Source organism: Pavona decussata, unplaced genomic scaffold (genome assembly GCF_977016875.1).
Source record: "Pavona decussata unplaced genomic scaffold, jaPavDecu1.1 SCAFFOLD_193, whole genome shotgun sequence".
NCBI lineage: Eukaryota > Metazoa > Cnidaria > Anthozoa > Scleractinia > Agariciidae > Pavona > Pavona decussata.
In genome coordinates this window covers 923,441-944,763 of record NW_028145602.1, presented here as the reverse complement: position 1 = coordinate 944,763, position 21,323 = coordinate 923,441, and the positions used below count along the sequence as shown (strand labels likewise).

Genomic DNA, 21,323 nt, shown 5'->3' with positions numbered 1-21,323 from the left:
GGTTATAAAGGCGCGCATTCTGAAAATGGCGGCAAGCGAAGGTAAAAGTATTTTGAATTCGTGGAAAAGTCCTTTTGCGACACCAATAAGAAAGGACGAAAACGCTTGCCAAGACATATTTCAAACCTCGGAGAAGCTCCTTGCGTCTGCTGTTTCGATCTGTCGGCTGAAAGGCAGCGTTGAATGTCAAACTGGTGGTTTGATTACAGTTTGCGAGGAGCTTCAAAGCCTCGTTCGTTTGGCTTTCTCAGGTAAGAGCAGAACTCCGGGAAAGCTACTCTTGATTATGTCCCGAAAATCTACCGAATGTGATTTTCTGAATAGGTAGGATTTGAAAATTCTACAATAAAAATGCTAAATACCCCGATGGCGAGCTGAAATTAATGTCCCAGTGCGCCATCTTTGGCAATTGGATCGGGGTGTGTGCACTTCAAAATATTCAGCAGCGGAAGAGCGCTTTTTTACTGTTGTTTACTTGCATCCCTTTGACATCTGTAACCTAGGGGTTAAAAAATAACATCACTTTTTCTTTACAGAAATTAGGCGCGTGGAGAAAGATTTTAAATCCCAAAAAAGCAACCTTGAAGATGAAGTATCCTGCCTGAAAGAGCGAGTAAAATATCTTGAGGAGGAAAATGGTTGTAACAAACCCTTGAACAACCAACAGGGCCAAAAGCAAGACAGGGTACCACCAGAAAATGGCAGGTGAGTGATGGGTAATTCATATAATGGTTGAAGAGACAGTGATATATTTCACCCTGTATGTAGTTTTTGCCTGCTTATGACAGAGCTGATTTAAAAATTTCATTAAGTTCTTATGTTGAAAATTTAATCTCAATGTTAATTTCAGTACTGATCCCGCTAATCTACGCCTCTACATTTTACATCAAATACAAGCCCTTCCCGGAATGTACTGAATTCGCGATTTAATATTTAATTTTAGAGACTACAATCCATCATTAGAACCTTGTACGCTCACAGTTTATTTCTATAGCTTTCACACATACGTCACATTTTTTACACATTTCACCCTTCACCCCACACTCTCTTTGCATATATATATAGCGTGCCCGGTATATTTTCTCATCCCTGATGATGCCGTTGATCGGCGAAAGCTTGGATTTTAGTTTTTTACTTTCAAACAGCAGTTTAAGGCCTCAATTGAACAGTTTTATATACTGATCTTAATGTTTTGCATACAAAGCATTCCTGGGAGCCCATAGCACCGAAGTTAGAACCCCATGGCTCAGGCTGTAAAATGTTAGGCACACCAGCCAAAATTACAAGTGGCCACGTTGGCTTCTGGAGTTCCTTCACTCCAATCTCATAGTGATACCCAGAGTCCTCTGAGGCCCTTTGGATACCGCTTAGTCAACAGGAAAGACTCTATGGAACTGGAATTTTATTTAAATTTTTTGATTGGCTGCCTCGTAAGCGCTTGCATTATTTTAACACAGAAATCCTGCGCTTATAAAGTTCCAGTTCCCCAGAGTCTCTCCTGGTGACCAACAGCAGGCCGAAGAGCCTGAGGACTCTGGGTACGAGCTTGCCTTCACTCTAGAATTCAAAATTTATCTAGTAATTTTTGAACTGATGAAGAGCAGATTATTAAAAACAAAATCAATGTTTCAACAGATTGAGACTATTTGAAGTCACTTGTGTATCCAAGTCATAAATAAGCCCATGCAATACTGAACAGGGTTTTTTTATACCCAGGGCTCTCTGCCTTTGGTTTGGTGACACTATTGTCTTTATCAACTGATCATGATTTCTGGGTTAATTAGCACATTTCAAGATCTTTCGATATAGTTCCAAAAATACATGTAGCAATCACCCTCCCTTCTCAGTGTTCCAGATAACTTTCAAAATCAGAGAGTCAATGAAGAATTTTGAGGGGTCAATAGCTCTGGTTCTCTCTCAATCTTCTTAAGTTTGCTATTCATTTTGTCGGGTCAGGAAGCCAGGCTTCTCGGGTTTCTGACCTGAGACCCCTCTCTTATCTGGAACACTGCTTCTGTGTGTGATCTCTGTTTGATTCAAAGGCCCCGCTCAGTTCACCAGCAAAGTTGAGAATTTAATTCTCATCATGAATTTATTTTGTTTACTATGGTTTCCCTGTGTTAGCCTTGAAGTCCATGCATATACTGTTGTCCATGTTTTTCTCAGATGGCTGAAGGAAAATCCCATTTTACCAGTGACACTATACGTGTCAGTACATGGGAGTGTTGCTATCTGTCTCTTCACTCATAAACAGCAAGGGCAGGAGGAATATTTTACTATTGTTAGAATAGTGTTAAGTCAGTTGTAAAACCAATCACAAAAAGTGTAAACAATCAGAATTCCTCCATTCTTAAGCAAGTACTTGTGAATGGCATTAACCCTGGGAAAATAACTGTGGGCAAGGAAAGGTCACAATTCATTTGGTTTTACTTTGTTTATTGGAGTTTTTTTTTTTAGCTTGTCAAAAAGTGTTGTAAACCAAAAGCAAAACAGTCACAAGGTTGTTGTTATCATTTAAAATATTTCCATAGAGAAATTACATGTGTGTACCACAAAAAATATCACTGTTCCAGTTTGTGATTTATTCAGCTCATTCATTTTCTTTCCCAATACAAAAGAAAATCTCTAGTGTTCATGGCTTTCTAATTCACACAGCAATATTAAATTGCTTTTACCTTTTTTATTTTACAACAGAGGATCCAAAGATATTGAGGGAAATGAGAGAGATGCCAACTGTTCATTGCCAGTGGTTGATGAAAACTTAGAAGAAAGTGATCCTTACATTTTCAATTGTGACAGCTCTGATATCATTGTGGTTCCTGCTGAAGATGCCTCAAGTTCCAAAGACCAGAAGGTGTCTAGGTCCCCACAAGAAAACAAGAAGTCAAATGCCAAGAAAAGGTTGAGGAAATTGACTTCTAAGAAAGCTGTCAATCAGTCTAATCCCATGAGCAGGGCCGACAACTCTAATAACCCTCAGGACTTGTCATCAAGTACCACAGATGATGATGGTGACAGACAAGGATTAGAGAGAAAGATTACAAGTAATGAAGAAAACTCAAACACTGCAACTGGTGACAAATCATCCCTTGACCATGAGCCCAGTGGATTAAACAATTCAGTTGAAAGTTCCAAGAAAGGACAGCAGAAAAGAAATTTCAAAAGAAGCCCAAGCAGTGAGATAGGAGCAGAGAAGGGCAAAGTCAATGCAGCCACTTTAAAATCCAAAGGTCTTACAAGAAGTACTTCAAGAAAAAAAGAGAGGGAAGAAGACAAACAGGAAACAGCAGTGACAGTAGCTGCGGTGACATCTGCAGAAGAGGAATTTCAGGAAGAATCTGAATTGGAGTTGAATGGAGACACCAGAAAAACCAAAGAGAAAACAAACCCTAAGAAGAATAAAAGAAGTTCTGGAGATGAATTTTCAGGAGATGATGACAGTAAGCAGGAAGATATCCCAGAGAAGGCAGCTGACCACAAGAAAAAGAAATCATTTAGAGTTGAAGAGGAATCTGATGACATTTCCCATGAAGAAAGTCCAGGTGATATGGTCAGGATGAAATCAAAAGAAAAGCTAAAGGATTCTCATGAAGACAAACCAAAGAAAAAACGTTCTCGCAACAAAAAGTCAAAGACAGATTCTGATGGCAGCCCAGTCAAAATTATTGGCGGAACAGCAAATGAACAATTTGAGCCAGAGAATGCAATTGAAAATCCACAGTCAAAAACGAAGACCTCAAGCACAAGCGATAAATCTTCAAAGAAAGAGAAGGAGTCCACCTTTATTGAAGATAAAGATGAACCACTGGGGGACATGAGTTTCCTCATCAATGTCAATTCTCAGATTTCTGTCTTTGTAGCTGACGCCTCTCAAGATGAATGCGAGCTAGAGCCCATGACTGCCAGGGAGAGAAATGACGTGTACAAGGTTACGCAGCTTTATAAACTCCGTGCAAGAATTGGGACAAAAGCTGAGAACAACCTAACCACTGTGCGCCTGTCCAAACAAGCTGACACAAAGATGCCAAAACCTGGCAGAGTCGATCGTTTACTAAGTGAGCTGAGCATTGTGGCATTTAAAGAAAGCCCTAAGAATCAGGCAAAGCGAAAACACGCTGCCACTTGTGATGGGGACAAACAAACAGATGGTGAAGATCCTGACCAAGAGGAACCTCCAAAGAAGAAACTGTCAAAGAAATCCAGGAACAGTAAGGTGTAAGATTCGACAAATACTGACAGTATATACGTGTACATGATCATCATTTTGTTGCTACAGTATGAGGTGCAGTGACTCTTTACACAGCCATATACACTGATTGTGTACAATACATATATTTTATTTTATTACCATGACAGTACTTTCAGTACTTTTAGTATGTCAGCTAGCCTTTGTAAATTTTTTATGCAAGTTTTCTAAAATTGGTCGCTAAAAATAAAATGATCCAATCAACAGCTAGCGAATATTTAGATCTATAATTTTTGTGCTGTTTATAATTTTATCTATTGAATACTTTTGATTAAAAAGTTATAGAATTAAACAGTTTTGTATGAAATGCAAATTGAAGACACCTTCCACATGTTTCAGTGATAACGTTCAAAGGTCATTTTAGCAATGCTTTGTTTTCTATTGCCTGTAATATTGGTGACGTACATGTAGGAATCAATGTTCATGCCACGTTCTTCAATAAATTAGTCAGATTTTATAAATCTGGGACCTGCAATTTAACTTTAAGGAAGAATGTAGTGAAAATGTAGAGTGTAGCTTTTAGTCTTTGAATCAAAATAAATTACGCGTGTAGTTGAACGCACTATCAGTCTATTTCCATTACCACTATATGGACTGTTTTCCAATTAGCTAAATTAAACCCATGGGGGCTTGTTTATTTTCAGGCCTCAAGAGGAGAGCAGGAAGGGAGAGGATTATTAGAACAGGGAGTTTTAAATAAGATAGGAGGCTTATTTAGAACCATTGTTATTATTATGATTATGATTATTATTTTTCTTTTTTTTTTCAGTCAGGAAAAAGAAAATCAATAAAAATAATAATAAGTTACGCTTTAAGTCCTTAATGTGGCTTATTTTATACGCATTCACAGTGCTGCGCATAATAATAATAATAATAATAATAATAATAATAATAATAATAATAAATAATAATTATAATAATAACAATAACAAATAATAATAATAAGAGAGTTCTTTATACAGATGGTCTATATCACACAAGGTGGTTTCCAGTAGGGCACTGTAAGAAAAATATTAATTACTTAAATACTAATATCAAGTACTACAAAATATACTGAAATGAGAAAAGTGTCACACCGAACTCTAACTCTACTAAATCAAAATATTAAAAGCTATGCTAAATCAGAATTTACTTTTGATGGTGAGGTGCTGTAAAACAGTATTAGCTTAATATGATCTCAAGAAATTTATTGCATGATAGTTGATGAACTCAGGTGCAGCCTGAATCAACTTAATCAGCCATTGGCATCAAGAAAATGCAAATAATTTAATTAACTTGACTTGTAATTTAACTCTGAAAAATTAAGGAAAGGAACCTTCTGCCAACTAAATTTAAATGTAATTCACGGTTTCAGTTTGTCTTGTTTAAAAGGTGCAGTCAGCAAGGTTATTGCTTATTTTGGGAGAGGCCGGCAGAGAATGAAAACTACATACTCTGGTCAATTTGTTTCCTGGACTCACAGGTTTTCTCAATGTTTCACTTGACCACCAAGACTACTTTCCATAGTCACAATTGCCACAGAAAATCCCTGGCCTCTCTCCTTTCAGTCAACTGTATAATTATGTACACATGTAAGTTCATCCCAACCCCTCGTTATTCGCAACAAGAGGCATTATTTTGATGGTTTTTAATACTTTATTTCAAAAACACAACTTGCTATCTCTACATTACTACTTTTAGAAATTACAATAATATTGAACTAGAAAGTAGATGTTGTAAAATTTAATCTCAAGTCAGCATAAAGACATTACTGTTAAGATGTCACTATCAAGTAATTAAATATCAAAGTTTCTTGAAACTTACTGACATAAACAGTAACACAACCAAGACATTTTACACTAAAGTATATTTCCCATAGTATCCGACTAAATGTTTCAAAGTGACGTAAAGCATTGCAAGTTTAAACCATGTCCAGCATAAACACATCTGTAATATTAATTTTTCAAGTTGAGTTAAAAGGGGCACATAGTGAAAGCTATTAATCTTGAAATCTCAGTACTAAAAATATACTATAATAGACAGCTGAAGTTTCATTGTGAATCCCACACAACATTTTGCAGGGAAACGCAGTATAATGCTACCAGCAAATGTTGACTGTTTTCGTTTTCATGTTTGCCTTGGCAGTTGAGACTGGATTCTCTTACCCCTTTCACCACAGACTAGCTCTTTTAAAGGCTACTGTTAAATTGAGAAACAGTATGAAATCCGCCTTGCATGGTCCCAGAAAATATCTATAGGTCCTTCCCCTGCCAAAGAAGGTCATTGGAAATTCTTAGAGGGACAGGCTGTCATTAAAACCAAATTTATCACAGGAAAGTCCCTGTATGAAGTCAAACTGGTATATATGGAGGAGCTGGGTGGTGACTCCACCATGAGAGGGCTAATGGTTATTTTCTGGAACAACACAATGTTGTTTATGTATGTTGTGTGGCATAATATTTTGACAACTACTAGAGGGTCGTACAGGGGTATTTTCGTGATGCGTGATTAGCTGATTTTGTTTCCCGTGAAACGTGAATGTAATAAATTATTGTTCGTAATCCGTGACTGGAAGGTTTTGCGTGACCCGTGAAGAGCTTGAAAACAAAATTTTCATTTCTTAGATCCGTGATTTGCTATTTTTTCTGTTTGTGAACCGTGCAAGAGACCCCCCCCCCCCCCTGTACGACCCTCATACTAGGCCTTGAATGGCTTAGAATGAGTCTTATGCATGTCCAAGTTACAGCCTGGAATTTGGTGGCCAGAATTATTAGCTCACTGGGCAGACCGGCAGCTCATGATGGTCCAATTTCTCTAAAATGAGGTAATTTCAATTTTTATGGATTGCCTTAAAAAATACACAAATCATACTGTGATTCACCTTGGACCATTGAATTAAAACAACAAAATTAAGTACAATTAGGAAACCAGTCTTAAGCCAGTAGTCCCCAATTTATTGTTAGGGTTAGTTTGCAAAGATTTCCTGTCGAGCCACCAGACTCTTCAAGAAGGACAGTTCAAACGTCAAACAAAACTGCTCCATCCCATTTACTAACTCACACCAGGTGATCAGTGTTCACAGCAATACCTAAAGATGAAAGAAAGGGTGAAAACGTCAGTTAAAGAAATTCCTGAAAATCAATGCCACCACAGTGACTACTTCTCATCACTGAGATACCAATTCAATTATTTGGCTGATCATCCAAACCACTTTTGCTCACAAATATTGTTCGTCACTCTGCAAAAAGCCTCCAATAAAATAAAGCAAACAAAATTGAGGCACTTATCTGAGCCAAGAAACCATTACTCCAAGGCCCTCATTTGCAAATTTACCAATGCTGGAGTGTAATCAGATGGTGTTATGTGTGCCAAAAATTGATTTTAAGAGAACTTAATAGATTGAGATGGTGGGTGGCGGGGGCTATTGGCCTCCGTAGATACCGAACAAAATAGATCATAAAATTTGTACTATGAAATGTATCTTATTCAAGCTTATATTTTGGAACACTTCATTAAGGTCCAGTTCAGACACCAATACCATCTACATGACAAAGTGTGACTGATGCAAAAAGTTTATTCATGTGGTAGATTTATAATTAATTCACTGAGTTCAATAATTTTGGCGTGACTGCTGAAAAACTTTCAAACCAAATTCAATGAATATTTTGCATGAGCTGAGCCCTAAGACAACCACAAGCCTTGTTTTATCAAAAATGCTTTATGGTAACTAATGCATTCAGTTCAGCACACTTGGAGGATTGAAGGGGTGCGCGGAAGAAGGCCCTAAGTGACTTTTGATGTAAGGTCAAATTCTCCTTTAATTTCAAAAGCAAAAACAAGAAAATTTGGAAGGAGAATCTAGCAGTTTATCAGAAGTCACTTAGGCCTTTTTTTCAGGCACCCCTTCAATTAATATCATGGCATATGAATCAAAGTTGCCCCAAAGTTAAATTTTAAGGTAAGCTCTTCTGTTGTACCAATTGGTTAATACCATAACGTTTGGTGCATGAGGCATATGGCATCTGAACTCAAGGTTTTCCTGTGTCCAGGGTAATCTTCAGTGCAGTCCTGACAGAAATTTAGATGGCATAAATTTATTGAGTATTTCCCTCACCATTTGTCAGGCAGAGACGCGGAGGTAACGTCATCAGGTAACATATGCCAGTTTTTACAATTCTCGCACTGAACCCACTCATCGTGTGCGTTAGGATTCCACTCCATGGAACCCTTAACAGATGGATCACTGCGAATGTCAGATGCCTGTAAGGTTTGCTTTACAAGGTTGTGGTTACTGTCCAGCTGAGCATTGGGGGTCACAACCTTCTGGATGGACAGCTTGGCTTCAAATGCGGTTGCAGGTAGTATTTCACGTGCCTTTCCTGGCAGATTGTTTGTTTGGATCTTTGGTTTATCATCTGTGTATAAACAAAAAAAAATTTGCATATTCTCCTTCACATTTTAATAACCTTAATGCTGCATCTTCTGGGGTTAACTTAGTATGGTACTGTGGTTCTAGAGACAACACCTTAATTGAAACAAGTCCCCTTAAATTTTTGAAAATTTAAGGGGCTCTGAACGCCTTCCTACATTTTTCAAAAACATTCAAAACGTTGCATGTTGAAACGATGATTACATTATTTGATAGTTAAAATTAGGTCAGCAAGCTCCTTTTTGAGTTACATTCACCCGAAGCTAAAATAAGGGCTCTTTTAATAGGTTAAATTGTTGCTATGGTAACCTTTTAAGTTGAAAAATAACCATAACTTGTCTACCAATTTTTTGGACATTTTGCTTGATGGTAGAATGATTCATCAAATATTAATAACTGAAGGGAGGTGCTGGAAATGATTGTAAGCCATTAAGTTTGCAAAAGTTAGTGTATTGATGACACTAGTCTTGTGGGTCACCTGTCAATCTAAAACTTGACGTCCATGAAAAGGCCTTTCAAAAGCATGCATAAATATGTTTTGAATTTTGTGTCACAAAATAGAGCTTTGACAAGGAGACTTGAAAACATCCACACCTCCCCCCTACAGCCACAAAAAATAAAGGGTATAGAAAGCAGTAAAAAGCAAGTTTCAGATAATTTGCATGGGTAAGTTGGAGGTAGGTTTCATTTTCTGAGTGGAGCCCATAGGCTGATAGCCTCTCCCGCAGACGTAAAATAGAGACTGCATGGAGTAGCTCACAGCTGAGCCCACCCCTGAAAATCATAAGGATGCAATCTTGATGAGTTGAACAAGAGTCTTAATGGTCTTGGGATAATTTTATCCATGAATTACCTTGTTGATTTTTTCTCTTCTTTGATGCAGGCTTCAATTGTTTTCCACTTGTATATAAAGGACATCTGAAGCACAGAATACAGGAAATGTGCAGATGAAGAGAATGTTGTTACATTGGTAAGCTTAAATGAGTGGGTTTTTCAGTCTTTTTTTTTTTGGACAAAAGAGCAAAGACTTTGTTGGCCCTAGCATTTCATGTATTTACTGTGTTTTAACATGACGATGAAATAAAGTAGAATTCAATGGGTTAATGTTACATACTTTTGTGTATAATAGGTACAAAACATATTCAGTGTAGGTATAACGTGAAGCACAGTCATGGATGGCTCTTAACCTGAGCTAAAAACATTTTGTATTTTAACTTAGACAAGTGTTATTTTATTTAGCCTTGAAAATACATGTTTTTTTTTGGCAGCCTTTATGCCTCACCAGTGGCAACGAAGATGACTGACTTGATATCTCTTTTTAAAAATACAAATCACTGCCAAAGATAAATAAAACACCAAAGATGGAATGAGCTGCTTTTATTTTCAGCTTACCGTTGTCTTAAGGTGTGAGAACCAATCCTGAGGAAAGTTACAAAGCAAACATTAATAGTAAATAAAAAAAACTACTTCATGTTATATATGTGCCATGGGCTGCACTATTGCCACTTACATTACGTCTCATTTAATAGTGACAGCTTTTTGATAACTTGTTGATGGCTTCTTCAAACAGCCAAATAAAACACAAGACACCTGAAAGATGGATTCTAGGGGGGGGGGGGGAGGGGGGAAGGGGGTACTTGATATAATGGTCTATTGGTCTATACAGAAAGGCTCCACCTGAAAGGGTGTAATTTTCACTCTCATAGAGCTTGCTCACGGGCTATTTCATGGTATACAAAAGGGTACCAACATTTGCAAGTTTTGGTATTCAAGGGTGGCAAAACTAGGCTGCAGACAAAAAGGGTTTCACCAATGGTTGCTGATACCCCTCTGTACAACTGGATAGAGAAAGCTAATGTGCATTTTACAAGAGTGCAATGTTTGCATCACTAAGGTGTCTGTAAGTACTTAGAAAGTATGTGTAAACACCTTGGATTTTTTGTCAAAGCTCATTGTCATCGGTGGAGGGGGTGTCTAGTGACTATATTATTTTATTATTATTTAGAATACCATGAAAGCTTTACTGCAGGTAAGCATTAAGAAAGAAGAACTCGGTTTTAATTTTTTGCACTAATTGTGACAATTATGCATGTGAGAAATGCAAGTGATGTGTTTGTTGGAGTATATTGCACAAGGCCACTTTTTCTGTAACTTGTTCTACATTTTGGGTGAGATATTAGGGACCGTTCATTTTTTATGAGCATGGGGGGGCTGGTGGGATTTGGTTATTTACCACTACGAAACTGTATGACCCCCCCCTAGCATGCAATTTTTTTCCACATGGCCCCCCCCAGCAGAAACAATTTTTTCTGATGACCCCCCCCCCCCCTCCCGCCCAACCAGAAACAAATCATACTCCTAACTTTAACAAAACGCTTATGTACTGTTTATATCAAAGATAAACGTAATTGTTACTGTGATTTCTTTACAGTACTATTAAAAAGTTACCGTTCTCTGCTTAGGTAAAGATTTCTCTTGTTTAAAAAAACGTTTTATAGATAGCAACACGTTTACGACAACGGCAAACCCTAAATTTCCATTTAGATTCTCAAATGAACTAGAAAAATTAATCACGCAAATGGTTAACGTGAAATAACTCCCCTTCGAGTAGAAACAATTAATACACGTACAGATCTGACTAACAAAATACGGATCGAAGCATACCAATCAACGATTACGAGTCATATTTAACAGAAAAAAACAGCGGACACACAGATATCAGGCGCGTAGGTAAGGGTTAGATAGGGGTGTTCGTTGAGCCCCAAATCTTGCTGAGCGCTGGAGGCGCTCTTACCAGGGGGGTCCGGGGGCATGCTCCCCCGGAAATTTTTGAAAATCTAGGTTCCCAGAAACCTCATTTCCTGCATTTTTAGACCCATTTTAGGCGAATCACAAATTTGTTTTACAGCAGCTTTTTAAGCTATATACATCATTTCTGTTGCATAATTGTTTCAACTTAAACAAGAAAGTTCAATGTACATTCCGCGCCCTGCCAAGTTCTGATAGCTACTCGATCTGCTGATAGTCATACACCAAGCTGGTAAACTGCATCATTCTCGGGTGTAGGCCTTCGAACAAATTGACTATCTCGTCAAGATTGACAGGCATATCATATTTGATATGCATTTAGAACCAGGGCGGACATTCTACTCTCTCGCATGGTACACCTCATGTAGTTGTTCAACCTCCTCATTGTGCTATTTCTTCCGGCTTCAAAGGGGGTTCGTTCAAACCCCTCGAACCCCCCTCCTACGCGCCTGGGTATTAAAGTACTGCTATTAAAAATGACAGTTACAAGCTTTTCTGAAGATGGCCTACGGCTCAGATTTACCGTCAACTGAAGTCACCAACAACAGTTCTATTATGAAAAAACTAATCTGGATGTTCACACTAGGCATACTACTGAGTCTACTGATACTCCTGGGTTCAAATAATTTACCAATCAACAGTCTTTATAAAAGTGAGTACTATTAAACAGAACATTAAACAATCTATTGATATAGTTCTGAGTACAACCACTTAATAGAAAACTACTCCCCCACGGATGATTCAATAGTGAGACTGTTACGTTTTTATATTGATTTGAACTTGTACAAACAGTTTATATTCATTATTGCTTTTCCAACAGATATGCTTCATTTCCTCAGTTGTTGTTAATATGAAATGCAGATTTCGACCTCAGTATGTAAAACAAATTAAAAGTGGTTAGGAAATTGAAATAATATTCAATTTCTTCATCTGTTTCTGTGTTGAGCCACTTTCAATTTCCCCTACTAGCCAAGTATTGCTGGTGACCCCCCCCCCCCCTCTTTCACTCAATTTTTTTTGGTAGCCCCCCCCTTTAGTGCCATTTTTTTTCTCGTGGCCCCCCCCTTTAGTGCCATTTTTTTTCTCGTGGCCCCCCCCCAAATCCCACCAGCCCCCCCATGCTCATAAAAAATGAACGGTCCCTTAGTTGTATGAAAATGTTAGTGTGTGTGTCTTGTGTCGTACAGGTTTTAAGAAAATCCTACCTGTAGCCTTGATCCAAACCAGTTTGCTTGCTGCTGTCAACATTGGCTGCCACTAAGCCAGTTTTCTTTATTCCCTCACAGTATTTGAAATCTGGATGGGATTCCTTAGTTCGCCTCATCAACTCTTTAGCTTCCCTTTTATACGGCTCCTTTTCCTCTGGTCTCATATTTCGCCACTTTTCAGCAAGAAGTATGCTAATCTTACGATTATCTCTCCCAGGATACAAATGCTTGAAAAATGTGCGGTGGTTCTTGCTAAACAAAATGAATGCATTCATTGGTCTCTTCACGTGTTTTATAGTGTTTTCGGGTTTTGAACTATGCAGAGCAATCTCTGATTCCTCGGATTCTTGGCTGCTGGATTCCGAGGTGGGTGATGCTGAGGTAATGCGCAAATCTTCACCTTCTGTCACCTCTGGAGTGCTGGGAAGGCTATTATCTTCACCTGAGATCAGGGGTACGCCATTTTCTCGATCAGTGTCAGGAACACAGCTGCTAGTACTCAAATTGAACACCATGTTGCCTTGCAATGCAGCCTTTAAATCCTCTGTCTTCAACCCATTTTGGAGGTACGCCTCTCGAATATCTTCCTGTAGTTGCATGATGCGACTAATTGCAGTTTCAAGAATTTCCTTCCTTGATGGCCGGTTGTTTCTTAAGTGAGCCAATGGAAGAATTGTGCTTAGATACTTTAGTTTGTCTCTAATAGCTTTTTCTCTTTCTCTTTGCCTACAAATCGATGAAAACCATTGCAGTTAATAATGACAGTATAAGTGTCCATGTCTTGGCAGAACAACTCTTTAAGGCAACTTCACATTACATGACAGTGATGTAATGTGTTCAGGGTGGATAACTTTAAATAATGACAGTCTTGGCAGAAAAACTCTAAAAAATGATGCTTTAAGGCAACTTCACATACATGAGGGTGATGAAATGTGTTCAGAATGAATAACTTTAAGTAGCACTTGCAAATAGTAAAGCTTGTTATTTTAGAGTCGACTTAAACTGTAACAGAAAAATTATGAAATAAAGTATTTAGGCTTATGTACTGGAGGAGTCGTATCTCTGCAGGCTTCCAAAATTGATACCAGTTTTCAGACCTGAATTTCATGTAACTTTACTTAATTTTTGTTTCTCTCTTTTTAGTTTGAAGATGAAGAGATCAAACCCAATCATATTATACTCTATTTTAATTCAACCACAAACAAAAACTGTACCCAATTTTGGACTTATAAATATAACAAAATCTTGGACCCAATTTCTATCTCCCAGACCCCCCTCACCTCCTCCCAAAGCTTAATCCTCTGCATAAGCTTTAGGTGTGCATGGGCCAGTGGACATAACTATGGTTTTTCAGCCAGTGTGGTCTGGTCTGAAAATGGGTTTCGATTTTGAAATCAGGTCTGAAAATGGACAGTCAAGTTATTCAAGGGGGTGTGGACCACACCCCTACCAAAATTTTGAGGAATACCTCCCTCCTTCCCCAGGCCACAACCACAGCCTCTGTTGTAGTTAGTTACAAACTCATAAATCTTATACAGGGGAGAATGCATTTCTACAAATTCCTTAATTTTTTCTCCATAAGTCATCAGGTGCCTTGAAAGCAAAAAAGCCACCATGATGTTATGAATGACTATAAACTCACTTACACTTTCTTCTGCTTTGAGTAAACATGTGGATTCACTGTTTTCCGTGGCTTTTCTTTTTGATTGTTTTGACTTTGAACTATTGGAGTTGATTTAAACTTCTTTAGTTTCCACGGTGTCTGAGTCCTCACATCTGGTGAAAAAAAAACTTAATAAATATGAATCATGTTTGATATAGCAAACAAAGGGTACAAAGATGGACTGACTGACTGTGAATCAAGATGCTGCAAACAGTACTGTACATGCACTAGGGGCCCTACATGTATGGAAACAGCCTTAACTACCTGTGCATGGCCGATCCCTTGTTAGGGATCATCGACAGACAGACTGATTGACAGATGCGATGATTGACTGACCAACAAACTGATTGACTGACTTACTTAGGCCTGATCTCTCTCTAAGAGGAGTAGATGCCACAAACACCTCTTCATTGAACTCAAACTTGGAGCTGCCAAAAAAACTGTATTCCAAACTGTTCTTCCACTGCTGATAGCTGTTTGGCTTATTATTTTTGTTTTTATGAAGTCAACGCTAACGAAAGGTTTGGACAAGTTTCATAAACATTGTCCCTCAAGGTTTCAAGGTCAAAGCTTTTTTAGACGTATGTCTACTTCTGACTGCAACTTAATCATTTTTTTTCTTTGTCCAAACTATGTCCAGAGTATGATCTATTCCAGTTTATATAATACTAGTACTGTTAGTAGTTTATGACACTGCATAAAAGTGCAAAATGATGAGATCACTACCTTTACCACTGAGAGTAGAACTTCCAATGGATTGTTTTGGCTTAACACACAATGCACTGGATGGCATGGTACTAAGCTGATACGTCTCATCTGCTAAAGTTATCTCCACTGGACTTATCTTTTCCAACTTTATATTTCCATTCTAAAAATGAAGAGTTTTCATGACTTTCCATAAATCTAATTATAATTTTCAGGAGAAACTGTAAAATGTTTTGCCATGTTTTGTAAATACTAAAAGGTTATTATACTATTAATTATATGAAGCCTCCTGATCTTTGGAGGGTAGAGGGTTTGTAGTTATGCCTTAATTAGTTGTTGTGTATTTGGAAGGGCAAGGGTTCAATTAACCAAGAAGTGAAGCTTTTTCCTCAAACAAGGCATGCTACAATGCAACTTCTCTCACAACAATATTGTTCACCTGGCTGTTTGAAGCACGAGTATGCTAAATTTTGTTCAGCTTCAGAAAAAAATCCATACCCACCCCATAGAAGGTCATCAGAAACTCCTATGGGGAGGGGGGGAGTCTTAAAAGCCAAAATTTTAGAAGCAAAGTATGAAGCTAAACTGGAATTTCCTGGGGGAAATGGTGTGCAAAACTAAAACCCTTCAGTAGGGGACCGGATGGGGTGAGGAAGAGTATGGATATTTTCTGGAACTGCACAATCCAGGATAAGCACCATGCAACTTGAAATTCTGTATTCAACTTCTGAATGGTGATTCCTGCTTTATTTGATCTCCAACCTTAAACTCTGGGCCTTCACTACTTTAATGTCATGCAGGTAGAAATAATCAGACATTGTTCTCTTACTGATGAATTCAACAATTCAGCAACAGGAGGAAGTCCCAACTCGGGTTTCCATGGCGACTCTAAAAATAAGCAAAACAAAATTAATTTTAGGTAATAAATTTATGTACCTGTAACCTGAAAAACTAAAAAGTTCACTTGCAACACTTTGGGCTCATATCAACTTCAGGTTCATGCAGACATACAATTTATTAGATCCTCATGTTGGCATTCCATAAGTAAGGGATAATTTTTACTCTCACCTAATTCTGTACTTGATGTTACTTTGGAATCTTGTTCAATAATATTGCCTCTTTCATCAACACTTCCAAACTATCATATTAAATGAAAAAGTAATAAATATCCATTCTTCAAGTAACTGACTGAATTGTTAGACAAGTATAATTGTGTAAAATTGGCATGCAAAACCTCACAAAAACAATATAACAATCATAAATATGTGGCATATACAATCATTACCCCTTCTACAAGTGAAGAATCTCCTGGATACCAAAAGTCATTGCTGTGAAAACCATGACCACTACAACAAAAACAACATGTAACCACAAAGTCATCAGTCACAGAAATCATCTTGCCTTTGCATGAAATTACAAGGGGTGTTATTAACATCTCCCACCCCCATGCATGGGATTCTAGGCCTGTGCACTATATATGTACAACAGTTTTCTGCGCCAAACAAATCCCAACAATTTTCCAGAACCCATTTGTACATTTGCATGGGTGAATATTTCATTGTGAGAGTAAAACAAGTGCACTGGAACACAACAAAATAATATCAAAACCTTTCTTTAAATCTGGCATTCTGTCTTCAGTGGGTAGGGGACAAAACCCTATTGAGCCATCTCTATAATTACTGTAAATATAAACTCACTGGACCTGCCTTTTGAGAAGTGCACAGTTACAAATTCAGAAACTCACTCTACTGCATAATTTGTACAATTCACACTAAATACAACACTAGACACAGGCTTTTGTACATAGCTGCTGAAATTAAAAAAAAAACTTTTGAGTTTGGCATGCAATTTCAAGGGTAGATCCTCAAGTAAACCTTTCTATACCATCCTGACAAATTCTAACCAGCAAGGAATTGCTATTTATGTTTCAAATACTGATCCATGGGTAATTTGGGGACAAACTACAGAGATGTTAATGTGCAGGGTTTATTTGAGAGCGTGGCATTGTGGATAATACCACATTGAAAAACACACTGGTGCAATGCCATCATGCATGGAACAGAGTAAAAATTGTACCAAGTACCAAGACAGCCTATACTCCTATTTGACAGAGGTTTCACTTTTGAAGGCCTTTTCAAATATGATCATTTGCAAATGAATTTGTACTTATTTTACTGCAGTCACCTGAAGTACTTTCACTACATAAATTTAATCAGTAGTACATTAAAATTAATTTGGAGCAAGTCAGTATTGTCAAATCTACAGTTGTGTCTCAGACATCTTGGCCCTCTTTCCATGAGCACAGCTTGGTCTTCTCCAATGCGCGAATGAAAGGAAGGCCAATGGACTCTTGTAAGCTAATTTCTAGTCAGAATAAAACTTGGAGATTCATACACTGTATCATTTGTTGTGAATAGGTTACCATATATTGGTGAAATTGAGGTGGGAGTGTAGCATCCGGAGCTTGATACCCTTAACCATATTCTGCTGAGCCAAAAGTTTGTGTAACTTTATAATAAAAGTTAGCAAGACTTATAAAAGTTAGTATATTATAATTAATACATGGAGAATTATTACTTCTACCTGAAGTTCTGTGGTGATGTAACAGCATGATGCCAAGCTTGTGGGAATGAATAATGATGAACAGTCTGTGAGTTACTTGCTGCCATTGGCAACACTCCACCTTGGAACTGCTGGCCAATATGAAGTATTGGCTCAAATCCCCAAGATGAAGGAAAAAGTCTGTTTTCTGGGGATAGTCCAGGCCAATCTGCAGGGTTATGCATAGAAATAAACAACACACAGAAAAATAATAAAACTTTGGTTAGAAAAAGATTCAAAATCAATTTTGTTATTGAGAATTAATAAATATTTTCTAAAAAGTTCTTCCAGTTCTTTTGCCCTGAATTTTTTACTTAAATGGTATATTTGGTTTTACTTTTAATATATTTGGTTAACAAAGCGATGTAAGTCTTTTTAACTATATTTGACAGTGTGTAGTAAAGGAAAATCAAAGCAAACATGAAAATACATTGAAATTTGACCCTCAATTGAAAAGTATTCTGTCGATGGAAATAATATCGTTGGTTTAGCTTTTGTCCCAAATGATTCATACTTGATGTAAAATGGGTTAGCACAACTTGGTCTTCAAGTCTGTAAAGATACCTTTAGCTGAAGTGACAGAATCAATAACAGGATATGGAGTCGATACCCTGGGCTGGCAAGGGATGGGTGTAAACACTCTGTTGTCAGGTTCCAGTCGCACTGTGTGTGAGGTTGATGATGACAGTGGAGGCGACAGAATTGTATCAGGACACTCAAAGGGTACGGGTGAGCTTAAGAAGTTATGATGCTGTCAAAAGAACAAAAGAAAACAACATTCAAACCTGATATCAAGATTTCAATTCTCCTCTCTGGCCTGTATGTAGTTACCTTGGTAGCAGAATCACTTTGATTCTTCCTTGATAAGTTTGGAAAGACTCTGCCAACGATATTATGCAGTTCTTATTTAAACTAAATACTAGTTCAAAGAACATGCTAACCAGCTGGGCATTTGACCACCTTGACGTGAAAGACCATCCACAAGGTGGGGGATTTGAACTTTACCTGGTTGGGGTGGGCAGTTTGACCTTTTTTAGAAAAAAATTCCAGTTAACACCTTTCTTCTTGTCCAGCGGAACATGTGTGGTTACTGATCTACGGATGAGTTCAAGAGGCCTCCAAACACTTTGTAGTGTTTTCAATGGTATGTATAAAAAATTGGATAATTTAAATGTAGTGTATACCGATAATTGGAACGTTTGTTTTTTGGTAGGGGCATTTGATTGTCCAATTTGGTGCTGGGGTAGGGTATTTTGAATGGTGTTTGGTCTTGCAGGTCAGAAATTTGAACAGGTCAATTTTCAAAAGTTCAAATGCCAGGGTAGGGCGGGTGGAGGGGGAGGGGGGGCGATGACGGGGGTGTAGAAGTTTAGAATTGGTCAGTGCATTATTTGGATTTGATAAAAAATGCTTATTAAAGATATTTTCAGTGAAATAAATTTAAGGCTGAAAGTCTTTCTGTCTTGGAGGCAGAACCGTCCCAAATAGGAGACGGGTCAAGGGCTGCTGTCTTGAACTGAAAAAAATTCAGACATTTCATAAAACGAAGAAACAAGTTAGCCTATTTTGGAGTACAAAGGTCCTTATTTCAACGGACATTGAATGGAGTATTGAATTAAATACGCTTCTGATTTGATAAAAGGTTGACCAAATTTTTTTGTGACTCAGCTCATTAGTATTAGCCCCTTTGAACAGAGGTTAAGTGGATTTTTTTTCGGACCTCCCGGCTAGAAATACTGATAATATATGGAAAGAAAAGAAAAACGTAAGAGATGGCGGATGTAAAACGAAAATCTTGCACCTTAGGTGGATAGACCCAAATCGAAATTCGAGGCGTTGCAATAACAAAATTATCAGTATTCTTTTGCTGTTGTTCAAAAAGCGATCAAAATTTTCATGACGAGGAGACAAGAATCCGGAATTTGGAGCTGATATGATCGAATGTTTGAATTTTTCACAAGAATACCAGTTTCCAGTGAACGCCTAATAAGTGATATTCAAAAACGCTTTGCTTACTTAATTTATCTTCAGTTTAAAGAAAACCAATCAACATGGAGTGTTCTTCGTCTTTTTAAGCTTGATTACAAGTCCTTTGCTCTTTTGATTTTCGTTTTAAAAACATCAATTCAAGCTTAACTGAAATGATCAACGCTTCGAGGCTTGGCGCTCACCAAAAGTGGTTAACAAGTTCCAAGCAAAACCGAAATCAACTGACCGACCTAAAAAATACCTTAAACATGAACATACCAAATTACGAGAAGACTCTGTTATGCTCACAGCACGAAATTCCCTATCAGTTTGGCCCGCCGACATGTCTCCAAACTGCAAAACTCCCCCTGCTTCCAACGCTTGTTGATTACAACGCGTGGAGATGAAGGCGGGAATCGCCCGAGGTTTGACAGCTGTCAATTTCCACCATTCCATTTTCCCATTTCGTTAATTTAATTTCCGTAGTTTTATTTCTTGTTTTTCTTTATTTTTTTTGTAAGGCAAAGACAAAGGTGACTAGGAAATGGGAATAGAAAATGAAAAAAAAAAAAAAAAAAAAAAAAAGAAAGAAAAATACAACTTCTATTCCGTTTAACTTTTTAAATAGGGCAACTACTGGTTCAGGAAAAAATGGCAAACAGTAGATAAGACGGTTAGTCTAGGCATCCACTTGGATCCCAAGCTTTGCCAATAAAATAAATAAATTAATTAATTAAAGTATACCCGGGGAGGGGGATGGGTTAAGGGGGGGGGGGGGGCTTCCACATAGAAGTGACGGGTGTTATCGTCGTACCCCTTAGAGTGCTAAGTGTTTGCGAAGGCATGTATCCCGGGGCGAAGGGGGTTGGGGACAGGGTGAAATTAAATTTTTAACAGTTTCCAACAATCCAAACAGTGTATACCCCCCAAATAATTGGAACACTTGTTTTGGGGGAGGAGCGGGAGTATACGATCGTGCAATATTCGGCGCTGGAGCGGGAATTTGAACAAGGCAATTTTTAAAAGTTCAAATGTCCATGGGCCTGCCCGTGAAGAACGTTGAAGTTTCTAATTGATAGGCACATTTACCGGCGATTTAACGGTTTGAACCATGGACCTGCCTGTTACGGGTGTAAAAGAAGCTGTCACCTGTAGTAATCGGTGGGTAGGTTGCATGTAATGTTCTGAGGTTCTTGTATACAGTCATTTCAACTAACGTTGTCGGTTCAAAGCATAAAGCTAAAAGACAAGACCGAAAGTTTACGTGGGATTTTTATGAATAAATTCATCAAAATCAGTCATGCCTGGAGAAAACAATAGGTTGTAATTAGCAGTACAATGACCTGCACGTGCAGGGATGATTTTGATGAAATTGTTCATAAAAAATAATCACACAAAACATTGCGGTCTTGTCTTTTAGCTTGATTTTAATCCGACAACGTTAATTGAAATAGCTGTAAAGCTGGTAAAATTAATCCGATTGTCTTTATTTTAGTGCGTTTCCTGTCGATTTCTAGAATCTCTTCATTAGCTGAGTAGTAATTCAATCACAAATGGTTCAATGTTTCTTATGCATTCCCGACCCAGGGAAGAGCTCCTTTCAGACTTGCGCAGTCAGCCAAAGGCTCTGGGTCCGAGAGTGGCACGACCCCAGGGCCTATTGGCAAGGCACAAAAGGGAGAAGCTCTGACGTAGAGAATGCCTTGTTGTAAAGCG

The 21,323-nt window shown here is 38.0% G+C and overlaps 2 protein-coding genes across 2 annotated transcripts; one reads left to right on the top strand and one right to left on the bottom strand.

Moving 5' to 3' along the window:
- The first annotated feature begins 12 nt into the window (after positions 1 to 12).
- Positions 13 to 4,352, top strand: LOC146461918 (uncharacterized). Its single transcript, XM_085086253.1, has 3 exons — positions 13 to 251; positions 537 to 705; positions 2,695 to 4,352. The coding sequence occupies exons 1-3, from the start codon at positions 26 to 28 to the stop codon at positions 4,217 to 4,219; spliced, it is 1,920 nt and encodes a 639-aa protein (XP_084942379.1). The 5' UTR covers positions 13 to 25; the 3' UTR covers positions 4,220 to 4,352.
- A 2,800-nt stretch (positions 4,353 to 7,152) lies between these two features.
- Positions 7,153 to 20,004, bottom strand: LOC146461917 (uncharacterized). Its single transcript, XM_085086234.1, has 13 exons — positions 19,887 to 20,004; positions 18,204 to 18,390; positions 17,622 to 17,808; positions 16,324 to 16,384; positions 16,107 to 16,176; positions 15,868 to 15,926; positions 15,060 to 15,201; positions 14,317 to 14,446; positions 12,668 to 13,396; positions 10,047 to 10,073; positions 9,508 to 9,572; positions 8,340 to 8,640; positions 7,153 to 7,313 (listed from the first exon to the last, which is right to left on the bottom strand). Exons 1-13 carry the CDS (start codon positions 19,950 to 19,952, stop codon positions 7,295 to 7,297), a joined length of 2,043 nt encoding a protein of 680 aa, XP_084942360.1. The 5' UTR covers positions 19,953 to 20,004; the 3' UTR covers positions 7,153 to 7,294.
- Between the last annotated feature and the right edge of the window lie 1,319 nt (positions 20,005 to 21,323).

Coding starts and splice junctions, on each gene's coding strand:
- LOC146461918 (XM_085086253.1), top strand. CDS start 26: ATGGCGGCAAGCGAAGGTAAAAGTATTTTGAATTCGTGGAAAAGTCCT. Junction 252..536: donor CGTTCGTTTGGCTTTCTCAG/GTAAGAGCAGAA, acceptor TTTTCTTTACAG/AAATTAGGCGCGTGGAGAAA. Junction 706..2,694: donor GTACCACCAGAAAATGGCAG/GTGAGTGATGGG, acceptor ATTTTACAACAG/AGGATCCAAAGATATTGAGG.
- LOC146461917 (XM_085086234.1), bottom strand. CDS start 19,952: ATGTCGGCGGGCCAAACTGATAGGGAATTTCGTGCTGTGAGCATAACA. Junction 15,927..16,106: donor AACATCAAGTACAGAATTAG/GTGAGAGTAAAA, acceptor GCTTATTTTTAG/AGTCGCCATGGAAACCCGAG. Junction 15,202..15,867: donor CTGAATTGTTGAATTCATCA/GTAAGAGAACAA, acceptor CTTCATTTTTAG/AATGGAAATATAAAGTTGGA.